The sequence below is a fragment of the Salvelinus alpinus genome, chromosome 1 (assembly GCF_045679555.1).
Source record: "Salvelinus alpinus chromosome 1, SLU_Salpinus.1, whole genome shotgun sequence".
NCBI classification, from domain to species: domain Eukaryota; kingdom Metazoa; phylum Chordata; class Actinopteri; order Salmoniformes; family Salmonidae; genus Salvelinus; species Salvelinus alpinus.
This window is the reverse complement of record NC_092086.1, coordinates 110,634,756-110,647,134: the sequence shown is the minus strand read 5'-3', so window position 1 is coordinate 110,647,134 and position 12,379 is coordinate 110,634,756. Positions and strand designations below refer to the sequence as shown.

The window sequence follows — 12,379 nt, the reverse complement described above, 5'->3', positions numbered from 1 at the left end:
TGGTCTATAAGAAACTTGACCCCATGGGCGTAGTCTATATAGATAAGAAACTTGACCCCATGCACGTGGTCTATAAGAAACTTGACCCCATGGACGTAGTCTATATAGATAAGAAACTTGACCCCATGGACGTGGTCTATAAGAAACTTGACCCCATGGACGTGGTCTATATAGGTAAGAAACTTGACCCCATGGACGTGGTCTATATAGATAAGAAACTTGACCCCATGCACGTGGTCTATAGAGATAAGAAACTTGACCCCATGGACGTGGTCTATATAGATAAGAAACTTGACCCCATGGACGTGGTCTATATAGATAAGAAACTTGACCCCATGGACGTGGTCTATATAGATAAGAAACTTGACCCCATGGACGTGGTCTATATAGGTAAGAAACTTGACCCCATGGACGTGGTCTATATAGATAAGAAACTTGACCCCATGGACGTGGTCTATATAGGTAAGAAACTTGACCGCATGGACGTGGTCTATATAGATAAGAAACTTGACCCCATGGACGTGGTCTATAAAGATAAGAAACTTGACCCCATGGACGTGGTCTATAAGAAACTTGACCCCATGGACGTGGTCTATATAGGTAAGAAACTTGACCCCATGGACGTGGTCTATAAGAAACTTGACCCCATGGACGTGGTCTATATAGATAAGAAACTTGACCCCATGGACGTGGTCTATAAAGATAAGAAACTTGACCCCATGGACGTGGTCTATAAGAAACTTGACCCCATGGACCTGGTCTATATAGGTAAAAAACTTGACCCCATGGACGTGGTCTATATAGATAAGAAACTTGACCCCATGGACGTAGTCTATATAGATAAGAAACTTGACCCCATGGACGTGGTCTATATAGATAAGAAACTTGACCCCATGCACGTGGTCTATAGAGATAAGAAACTTGACCCCATGGACGTGGTCTATATAGATAAGAAACTTGACCCCATGGACGTGGTCTATATAGATAAGAAACTTGACCCCATGGACGTGGTCTATATAGATAAGAAACTTGACCCCATGGACGTGGTCTATATAGGTAAGAAACTTGACCCCATGGACGTGGTCTATATAGATAAGAAACTTGACCCCATGGACGTGGTCTATATAGATAAGAAACTTGACCCCATGGACGTGGTCTATATAGATAAGAAACTTGACCCCATGGACGTGGTCTATATAGGTAAGAAACTTGACCCCATGGACGTGGTCTATATAGATAAGAAACTTGACCCCATGGACGTGGTCTATATAGATAAGAAACTTGACCCCATGCACGTGGTCTATAGAGATAAGAAACTTGACCCCATGGACGTGGTCTATAGAGATAAGAAACTTGACCCCATGGACGTGGTCTATAAAGATAAGAAACTTGACCCCATGCACGTGGTCTATAAGAAACTTGACTCCATGGACGTAGTCTATATAGATAAGAAACTTGACCCCTTGGACGTAGTCTATATAGATAAGAAACTTGACCCCATGCACGTGGTCTATATAGGTAAGAAACTTGACCCCATGGACGTAGTCTATATAGATAAGAAACTTGACCCCATGGACGTGGTCTATATAGATAAGAAACTTGACCCCATGCACGTGGTCTATATAGATAAGAAACTTGACCCCATGGACGTGGTCTATATAGATAAGAAACTTGACCCCATGGACGTGGTCTATATAGATAAGAAACTTGACCCCATGGACGTGGTCTATATAGGTAAGAAACTTGACCCCATGGACGTAGTCTATATAGATAAGAAACTTGACCCCATGGACGTGGTCTATATAGATAAGAAACTTGACCCCATGCACGTGGTCTATAGAGATAAGAAACTTGACCCCATGGACGTGGTCTATAGAGATAAGAAACTTGACCCCATGCACGTGGTCTATAAGAAACTTGACCCCATGGGCGTAGTCTATATAGATAAGAAACTTGACCCCATGCACGTGGTCTATAAGAAACTTGACCCCATGGACGTAGTCTATATAGATAAGAAACTTGACCCCATGGACGTGGTCTATAAGAAACTTGACCCCATGGACGTGGTCTATATAGGTAAGAAACTTGACCCCATGGACGTGGTCTATATAGATAAGAAACTTGACCCCATGCACGTGGTCTATAGAGATAAGAAACTTGACCCCATGGACGTGGTCTATATAGATAAGAAACTTGACCCCATGGACGTGGTCTATATAGATAAGAAACTTGACCCCATGGACGTGGTCTATATAGATAAGAAACTTGACCCCATGGACGTGGTCTATATAGGTAAGAAACTTGACCCCATGGACGTGGTCTATATAGATAAGAAACTTGACCCCATGGACGTGGTCTATATAGGTAAGAAACTTGACCGCATGGACGTGGTCTATATAGATAAGAAACTTGACCCCATGGACGTGGTCTATAAAGATAAGAAACTTGACCCCATGGACGTGGTCTATAAGAAACTTGACCCCATGGACGTGGTCTATATAGGTAAGAAACTTGACCCCATGGACGTGGTCTATAAGAAACTTGACCCCATGGACGTGGTCTATATAGATAAGAAACTTGACCCCATGGACGTGGTCTATAAAGATAAGAAACTTGACCCCATGGACGTGGTCTATAAGAAACTTGACCCCATGGACCTGGTCTATATAGGTAAAAAACTTGACCCCATGGACGTGGTCTATATAGATAAGAAACTTGACCCCATGGACGTAGTCTATATAGATAAGAAACTTGACCCCATGGACGTGGTCTATATAGATAAGAAACTTGACCCCATGCACGTGGTCTATAGAGATAAGAAACTTGACCCCATGGACGTGGTCTATATAGATAAGAAACTTGACCCCATGGACGTGGTCTATATAGATAAGAAACTTGACCCCATGGACGTGGTCTATATAGATAAGAAACTTGACCCCATGGACGTGGTCTATATAGGTAAGAAACTTGACCCCATGGACGTGGTCTATATAGATAAGAAACTTGACCCCATGGACGTGGTCTATATAGATAAGAAACTTGACCCCATGGACGTGGTCTATATAGATAAGAAACTTGACCCCATGGACGTGGTCTATATAGGTAAGAAACTTGACCGCATGGACGTGGTCTATATAGATAAGAAACTTGACCCCATGGACGTGGTCTATAAAGATAAGAAACTTGACCCCATGGACGTGGTCTATAAGAAACTTGACCCCATGGACGTGGTCTATATAGGTAAAAAACTTGACCCCATGGACGTGGTCTATATAGATAAGAAACTTGACCCCATGGACGTAGTCTATATAGATAAGAAACTTGACCCCATGGACGTAGTCTATATAGATAAGAAACTTGACCCCATGGACGTAGTCTATATAGATAAGAAACTTGACCCCATGGACGTGGTCTATAGAGATAAGAAACTTGACCCCATGGACGTAGTCTATATAGATAAGAAACTTGACCCCATGGACGTGGTCTATATAGATAAGAAACTTGACCCCATGGACGTAGTCTATATAGATAAGAAACTTGACCCCATGGACGTGGTCTATATAGATAAGAAACTTGATCCCATGGACGTAGTCTATATAGATAAGAAACTTGACCCCATGGACGTGGTCTATATAGATAAGAAACTTGACCCCATGGACATGGTCTATATAGATAAGAAACTTGACCCCATGGACGTAGTCTATATAGATAAGAAACTTGACCCCATGGACGTGGTCTATATAGATAAGAAACTTGACCCCATGGACGTGGTCTATATAGATAAGAAACTTGACCCCATGGACGTAGTCTATAGAGATAAGAAACTTGACCCCATGGACGTAGTCTATATAGATAAGAAACTTGACCCCATGGACGTAGTCTATATAGATAAGAAACTTGACCCCATGGACGTGGTCTATATAGATAAGAAACTTGACCCCATGCACGTGGTCTATAGAGATAAGAAACTTGACCCCATGGACGTAGTCTATAGAGATAAGAAACTTGACCCCATGGACGTAGTCTATATAGATAAGAAACTTGACCCCATGGACGTAGTCTATATAGATAAGAAACTTGACCCCATGGACGTGGTCTATATAGATAAGAAACTTGACCCCATGCACGTGGTCTATAGAGATAAGAAACTTGACCCCATGGACGTGGTCTATAAGAAACTTGACCCCATGGACGTGGTCTATAGAGATAAGAAACTTGACCCCATGGACGTGGTCTATATAGGTAAGAAACTTGACCCCATGGACGTAGTCTATATAGATAAGAAACTTGACCCCATGGACGTGGTCTATATAGATAAGAAACTTGACCCCATGCACGTGGTCTATAGAGATAAGAAACTTGACCCCATGGACGTGGTCTATAGAGATAAGAAACTTGACCCCATGCACGTGGTCTATAAGAAACTTGACCCCATGGACGTGGTCTATATAGGTAAAAAACTTGACCCCATGGACGTGGTCTATATAGGTAAGAAACTTGACCCCATGGACGTGGTCTATATAGATAAGAAACTTGACCCCATGGACGTAGTCTATATAGATAAGAAACTTGACCCCATGGACGTGGTCTATATAGATAAGAAACTTGACCCCATGGACGTGGTCTATAAAGATAAGAAACTTGACCCCATGGACGTGGTCTATATAGATAAGAAACTTGACCCCATGCACGTGGTCTATAGAGATAAGAAACTTGACCCCATGGACGTGGTCTATAGAGATAAGAAACTTGACCCCATGCACGTGGTCTATAGAGATAAGAAACTTTACCCCATGCACGTGGTCTATAGAGATAAGAAACTTGACCCCATGCACGTGGTCTATAGAGATAAGAAACTTGACCCCATGGACGTGGTCTATAGAGATAAGAAACTTGACCCCATGCACGTGGTCTATATAGATAAGAAACTTGACCCCATGGACGTGGTCTATATAGATAAGAAACTTGACCCCATGCACGTGGTCTATAGAGATAAGAAACTTGACCCCGTGGATGTGGTCTATAGAGATAAGAAACTTGACCCCATGCACGTGGTCTATATAGATAAGAAACTTGACCCCATGGACGTGGTCTATAGAGATAAGAAACTTGACCGCGTGGACGTAGACGTGGTCTGTGTACAGACAGAGTATAGAGGATATACAGAGAGAGTATATAGGATATACAGAGAGTATAGAGGATATACAGAGAGAGTATATAGGATATACAGAGAGTATAGAGGATATACAGAGAGTATAGAGGATATACAGAGAGAGTATAGAGGATATACAGAGAGTATAGAGGATATACAGAGAGAGTATAGAGGATATACAGAGAGAGTATAGAGGATATACAGAGAGAGTATAGAGGATATACAGAGAGTATAGAGGGTATACAGAGAGTATAGAGGATATACAGAGAGTATAGAGGATATACAGAGAGTATAGAGGATATACAGAGAGTATAGAGGATATACAGAGAGAGTATAGAGGATATACAGAGAGAGTATAGAGGATATACAGAGAGAGTATAGAGGATATACAGAGAGAGTATAGAGGATATACAGAGAGAGTATAGAGGATATACAGAGAGTATAGAGGGTATACAGAGAGTATAGAGGATATACAGAGAGAGTATAGAGGATATACAGAGAGTATAGAGGGTATACAGAGAGTATAGAGGGTATACAGAGAGTATAGAGGATATACAGAGAGTATAGAGGATATACAGAGAGAGTATAGAGGATATACAGAGAGTATAGAGGATATACAGAGAGTATAGAGGATATACAGAGAGTATAGAGGATATACAGAGAGAGTATAGAGGATATACAGAGATAGTATAGAGGATATACAGAGAGTATAGAGGATATACAGAGAGAGTATAGAGGATATACAGAGAGAGTATAGAGGATATACAGAGAGAGTATAGAGGATATACAGAGAGAGTATAGAGGATATACAGAGAGAGTATAGAGGATATACAGAGAGAGTATAGAGGATATACAGAGAGAGTATAGAGGATATACAGAGAGAGTATAGAGGATATACAGAGAGTATAGAGGATATACAGAGAGAGTATAGAGGATATACAGAGAGAGTATAGAGGATATACAGAGAGTATAGAGGATATACAGAGAGAGTATAGAGGGTATACAGAGAGAGTATAGAGGATATACAGAGAGAGTATAGAGGATATACAGAGAGTATAGAGGATATACAGAGAGTATAGAGGATATACAGAGGATATACAGAGAGTATAGAGGATATACAGAGAGTATAGAGGATATACAGAGAGAGTATAGAGGATATACAGAGAGTATAGAGGATATACAGAGAGTATAGAGGATATACAGAGAGTATAGAGGATATACAGAGAGTATAGAGGATATACAGAGAGAGTATAGAGGATATACAGAGAGTATAGAGGATATACAGAGAGTATAGAAAATGTGCTACACACCTCCATTGGAAGAGTTCCAAAATAGCTTGAGAATAGAGAAAAAAATGGTCATTGGACTGTAGTAAAAAAGGTCATAAAAAGTATGGCATGCCTTAATATGAATGTTTATTCTTCAGGTTTTCACTAAGCAGACAAATACTCCCAAAATATGGCCCTTGTGTCTGCTCTTCTATGGTCATTGACATTAGCATCTGTCTGTCCCCCCTTTACAGTCCAGCCACACACACCAGAGAACGTGACGGTAGGGGTGTTGGAGGACGAAGATGGTCCCTTCCTCAGGGTGTCATGGGAACCGCCCCGTAAGGCCGACACACGTTCCGGCTGGATCACCCTCATCTATGAGCTCAGGGTCAAACTGGAGGAGGCGGAGGAGTGGGAGGTACTTAAACACACAACTAGAATTTTTGCCACAGAAACCACAAGCTAGAACGTTCAAAACGTTCACCATTGCAACCACAATCATGAAGTGATGCCTTTGCAGCTACACTGAAGAAGAGGAAGTGATGTGATTAGAAATGATTTATTGGGAGCGGACAGTTTGTAACCCCTAGGCCAGTGACCCTCAATCCTGCTCTTAAAGAACTGCTGTACCAGCATGTGCTCAGCAGTGAAACACTTGACTCGCTAATCAAGTTGTTGAAGATCAGTTGAGGCTAATGTGATGAAGGCATGAAGCTCAGCTGGGATAAAGAGCTGCAGGTCTCTAGGATCACTGTTTTCTAAGCTACATCAAGTATTATCTACACCAGGGCCTCCCGGGTGGCGCAGTGGTAAAAGGCAGTGCTAGCTGTGCCACCAGAGATTCTGGGTTCGAGCCCAGGCTCTGTCGCAGCCGGCCGCGACCGGGAGGTCCAGCGCACAATTGTCCCAGCGTCGTCCGGGTTAGGGAGGATATGGCCAGCAGGGATATCCTTGTCTCATCGTGCACTAGCGACTCCTGTGGCGTGACGGGCCGGGCGCAGTGCACGCTGACACGGTAGCCAGGTGTATTATCTACACCAGGCTTTCCTAACTTTGTTTATTTTTACAATTTGCGATTGTTTATACCGATCTAAAAGGACGCATACATCCCATGATGCTTTGGGCTAGAAACAAGCAGTAAAATTCCAGAGGAAGACGCAACACTGAGTTAATTTATTTTCCATATACATGATTATTATTGTTGTTATTATTATTTGTATTATTATTATCAGTAAATAGCCTACCTGATAGATGTTGTTAAACTATGTATAATTGCAGGACATTTTTGTTGTAAAAGGGGGTGAGAAAAAGGTTGGGAGCCCCTGCTCTACACTGAGGTAGCAGTTAGCCTTTCTAGGCACAACCCAGTCATCTGCCCTACAGCTACAATGCTAGACTGGCCAATGTCTTTATCACGGGACCTGTTAAATAATGATTAAATATGCTTCCCTAGTTAAAGATTGGTCATTATTGCTGAGCTATATGAATAATCAACCAGTTAGACCAAAACACAAAGCCATCACGGATCGTTCAGAGAAACTTCCTGGAACCTTTTCAAAGCCAGACAATCAAAGTTATCATTAACTATGTAACCAATATATCATTACTCAGAAAAGGGTCAGGTCTGTTTCTTAGAAAGTTAAGGTCGAGGGTTTGATTCCCACAGGGGTAACATACACACACTAGAAATGTATGCATTGCACTGCTTTGGATAAAAGTGTAGGTTTATAAAAGTCCTCATGAAAGCATCACATCAATACCCTTGTGGTTATTCACAATCTCTAATATAATATTATAATAATAATAATCTAATAATATTATCTGGTGTGTCTTTTCCCTAACAGGAGCACCGCGCCGGTCAGCAGAAAATGTTCAACATCTTCAGCCTGCATTCTGGTGGTGTCTACATGGTGCAGGTCCGTTGCAAGCCAGACCACGGCTTCTGGAGCGAGTGGAGCACCGCCAGCTATGTCAAAGTTCCAGACTGTAAGTCTGCCAACCACGCCTCTATACTTGTCATAGTTTTAAATCATGTCTAGACAGCACCGCAGTCACTAATGTGCTGTGCTGGTTCCAGCCACTTGGGGGGAGTGTATGTGATGTCTGTCAGGCAGTAAAAAAATAAACATTTCTCTTTCAAAAGAAGTTGTATTCTAATTTTATTATTTTCTTGTTGTGTTGACAGACATTCCTCGGGAACGATCCATGTGGATCCTGATAGCCGTCTTCTCTGCCTTCATCTTCTTGATTCTCACATGGATTATCACCATGAACAGAAGCAGGTAGAAAGAACCTTCTGAAGTCATGACATTTAGACGAATCAATGAAGAAGCTGATTGCATAGCAACAGTACTCTCCGTTCATGAACAGCTCACTCACTCAGTCACTCTCTCTCTCCCTCTAGTGTGAAGCACTGTCTACTACCTCCTGTTCCTGGACCTAAAATAAAAGGATTTGATCAACAGCTTCTCAAGGTAAAGTGATTTCATTAGTTCACTCAACGTCTCAATGTTTCTCAGGGTTAAGTGATTCCATTGATTCCACCGTCTAATTGTCCTTTCCACTAAACCTCTTTGCTCTGTCTACAGAAGGGCAAGCCAGAAGAGGTATTCAACGCCTTGGTAGTCCAAAGTTTCCCTCCGAGGTCTACTGACTACGAGGACCTGCTGGTGGAATACCTGGACGTGTACGTCAACGAGAAACAGGAACTGATGCCGGAGGGAAAAGACCTCCAAGATGTTGGCTGCCTCAAGTCCAAGAGCCAGTTGGACAACGACTCGGGCCGGGGCAGCTGTGACAGCCACACCTTGCTGATGGAGAAGTGTGGAGGTGTGGAGTCCAAGGAGGAGTCGAGCTACGAGGAACCCGAGCTACTGCAAGGCCAGGCGGGGTCTTGGGAGAGGCTAGAGAAGGGAGACAGCCAGGAGGTGGACACCCCAGATTCATCAGATGGGAGGGTTAAGACCTGGCCATCAGTCTTCTCCCCATCGATCCATGGATCCTCCGACAACCACCACTATGGTACACTTGAGATGCCCAAGCAGCACAGCACAAGTGAGATAACATACAGCGTCCCAGATCATCTCTTCCCCACATCCACCTCCTTTCCCCACCACCACCACCCAGAGTACAGCGACAGCCTGTACCATCTCAGTAGATCCCCATCCGCTGGAGTTGCTTACCACTGGGAGGCCCAGCACCACCCCCAGGCCCACAGCAACTTCAACATCCGCAATCTGGAGCGCCAGAAAGAAGCCACAGGGCTTGGGCTGCCCCCCTCCCGGTCCATGGAGTATGTGGAGGTCCAGAAAGTGAACCAGGAGAACCAGCTGGTCCTGAAGCCCCTCTCCAGCCACGGCCGGGGCCCCTTCCAGGTGCAGTTCGGAGGGGCCGGGGTGAACTACAGTAAAGTCAACGGGGTGAACAATGACAACGTGCTCTTGCTGCAGAGGCAGAGGGAGATGGCTGAGGCTGGGCAGTACTGTGACTACCAGGAGAAGGAGGGGGGTTCTGCTGAGAGATATCCCACACAGCAGCAGGGCAAGACGGCCAAAGACGGACCTGTAGCTACCCAGCTCCAGGAGAGCACGTGCCTGACCACCAGCGGCTATGTGGACACTGCCCCCACGATGCCCACCTTCTAGATTCATCTAGATTCAAGGTTCTCATGAATGAACCTTCTAGATTCATTCATGAGAGTCTGAAAGACAGTCTGTGTGCTAAACTTCCTGCTCCTCCTGTAGTCACGAGCTGGGTTGTGACGTCACACAGCTAGACAGTTTGCTATTGTGACTCCCTTCTGTCAGTCTCCAGGTCAGCACAGGAGTTTTGTACATTGAGGATGTCTGGATGGATAGTTCTGTGGAGGATAAAAACTGTTCTCTCTAAGGCTAAGCTAACCTCCCAAAAACTTACAAACACTTTGAGATAGTGAGGAGAGTTTCTGTCAGAGGCAGAACCAAAACCCTTTAGCTCACTCACAAACTGTTAAAGAACCAACTATATATGTGTACTTCATACAAGAACCGATGGAAAACAGTTTTATGCTTCAGAATCCAGACTGAATAGCTATATATTTATTTTTTTAATATACATGATTATTCATGATAATGAATGTATTTGATCATAATGGTGTAAATTCAATTGTATGCTAATTATTACTTATTTCAGCTCTGTTGTCTCTCTATGTAATGCAAATTGAAACTCTACTGATTTCCAAAAGGTACTACTGCAGACTATTTCCTCAACCGACTTGCAAAGTATACTTTTCTGTAGACAGATATTATGCAGGTGTATGTGAAATGATTCTTGTAGAACCACAACTGGGGAAACCTCTAAATTAATCTAAATGTATTATTCTGACTTTTATAAAATGTGTCTAGTCTCAGAGAGATACTGTACCAGCTGATGATTCAGTTTCTGGTTTAGAAAACTATAGTTATAGAAAAGTGTTCTATAGCTGTAAGTACAATTTACAAAATACAAAACAATTTTGTATTAAAGAAAATAATAAAGTACAAAGGAAAAAAAGCACTACAAAAAGAAATACAGGGATATTTTTCCATACAGAGTTTATTTTGGTGAAAGTACATACAGATTCATTACTATATTGATTATTTGTTCTATCTGTGAATTAAAATGCTGCTCATTAAAGATTAAACCCTAAACCCAAAGTATTATGTATTACTTCTTCTAGATTATTCCCATGAATTGACTTCTAAATTAGCCTCGGAAGTAATTATTAGACAATAGAACCATACCTGCAATGACATTATGAAAAGACAGACACACATAAGTCTTCAATGCACCATCTGACATGTTCTATAGAGGAGCATGAAGAAAAGTTAAACACTTATCCTGTCTCACATCTCTAATACATTGCTAGGTGCTTTTCAGTGTTGACAGTATTAAAATACAACAACTCCGGTACCAAACCACTATTACAAACAAGCTGGAATGTGAAATCGCATTCGGACCTTAAAACCTTTTCTCAATACAGGGGGTGCTGTTTCCACTTTGGAAAATATCGTCTCCAAATTAAACTGCCTCATACTCAATTCTTGCTCGTACAATATGCATATTATTATTACTATTGGATAGAAAACAATCTCTAGTTTCTAAAACCGTTTGAATTATGTCTGCGGGTGAACCAGAACTCTTTCTACAGCGAAAATCATGACAGGACATGCGAAGGTCTGAAAACTAGGCTCTGTTCTGAGATCAGTTTAAAACTCTGTATGTGCCCTATGGGTCGAAATGAACTGCACCCGCCTTCCCCTGGATGTTAGTAACCAATGAGAAGTGGAATGGAGTCTGTACGTATTTCTCAGAGTTTATAAAACGCCATGGAGTGACATGTACGTTCTTTTGGACGCTCGTCAAGGCGCAAGAGAGGACATCATAATGGCATGCTCAAAAGCTCTCGTTATCGGGCTAAGATATATCCGTCTGTGATTTAATTCGATATAGGTGTTAGAAACATCATAACGAAGTTATTTTAAACCGATTTATATCAGTTTATGCGAGTATATTGCTATTTTCTGAATTTTCGTAGTATTGCGCTTTGAGGATTTGGACATGTGTGTGCCACGTAGCTATTGTTAGCTGCTAGTTCCGAAGTTGAAGAGGACGTTTTACAACAAAGCAACGATTCTTTTGGACAAAGGACACCTTGCCCAAGATACTGATGGAAGCTCGTCCAAAAGTAAGAGCTATTTATAATTTTATTCCGTATTTATGTGGAAAAATGTAAACGCATTTGTCGGCCATTGTTGCGGCACTAGTATGGCTGTAACGCACACTGTATGTCTAGTAACGTTAATTTAAAAAATCTAACTCAGCGGTTGCATTAATAACTAATGCATCTTTCATTAGCTGTCCAACCTGTATTTTTTTTGTCAATCTAATCGATAAATAATCGTAAACTTAGGTGCCTTTCCAAGATGGCGCCGGCCAG

At 42.2% G+C, this 12,379-nt stretch overlaps 1 protein-coding gene across 1 annotated transcript in view; it reads left to right on the top strand.

The window, feature by feature from the left end:
* Positions 1–11,090, top strand: part of prlra (prolactin receptor a) — a 40,560-nt gene extending 29,470 nt beyond the window's left edge. Inside the window, exons 5-9 of the mRNA XM_071341089.1 lie at positions 6,675–6,841; positions 8,268–8,409; positions 8,609–8,705; positions 8,828–8,897; positions 9,012–11,090. Of these exons, the coding sequence (XP_071197190.1) occupies positions 6,675–6,841; positions 8,268–8,409; positions 8,609–8,705; positions 8,828–8,897; positions 9,012–10,067 (1,532 nt within the window). The 3' untranslated portion in view covers positions 10,068–11,090. The remainder of the gene's footprint in view (positions 1–6,674; positions 6,842–8,267; positions 8,410–8,608; positions 8,706–8,827; positions 8,898–9,011) is intronic.
* The last annotated feature ends 1,289 nt before the right edge of the window (positions 11,091–12,379 follow it).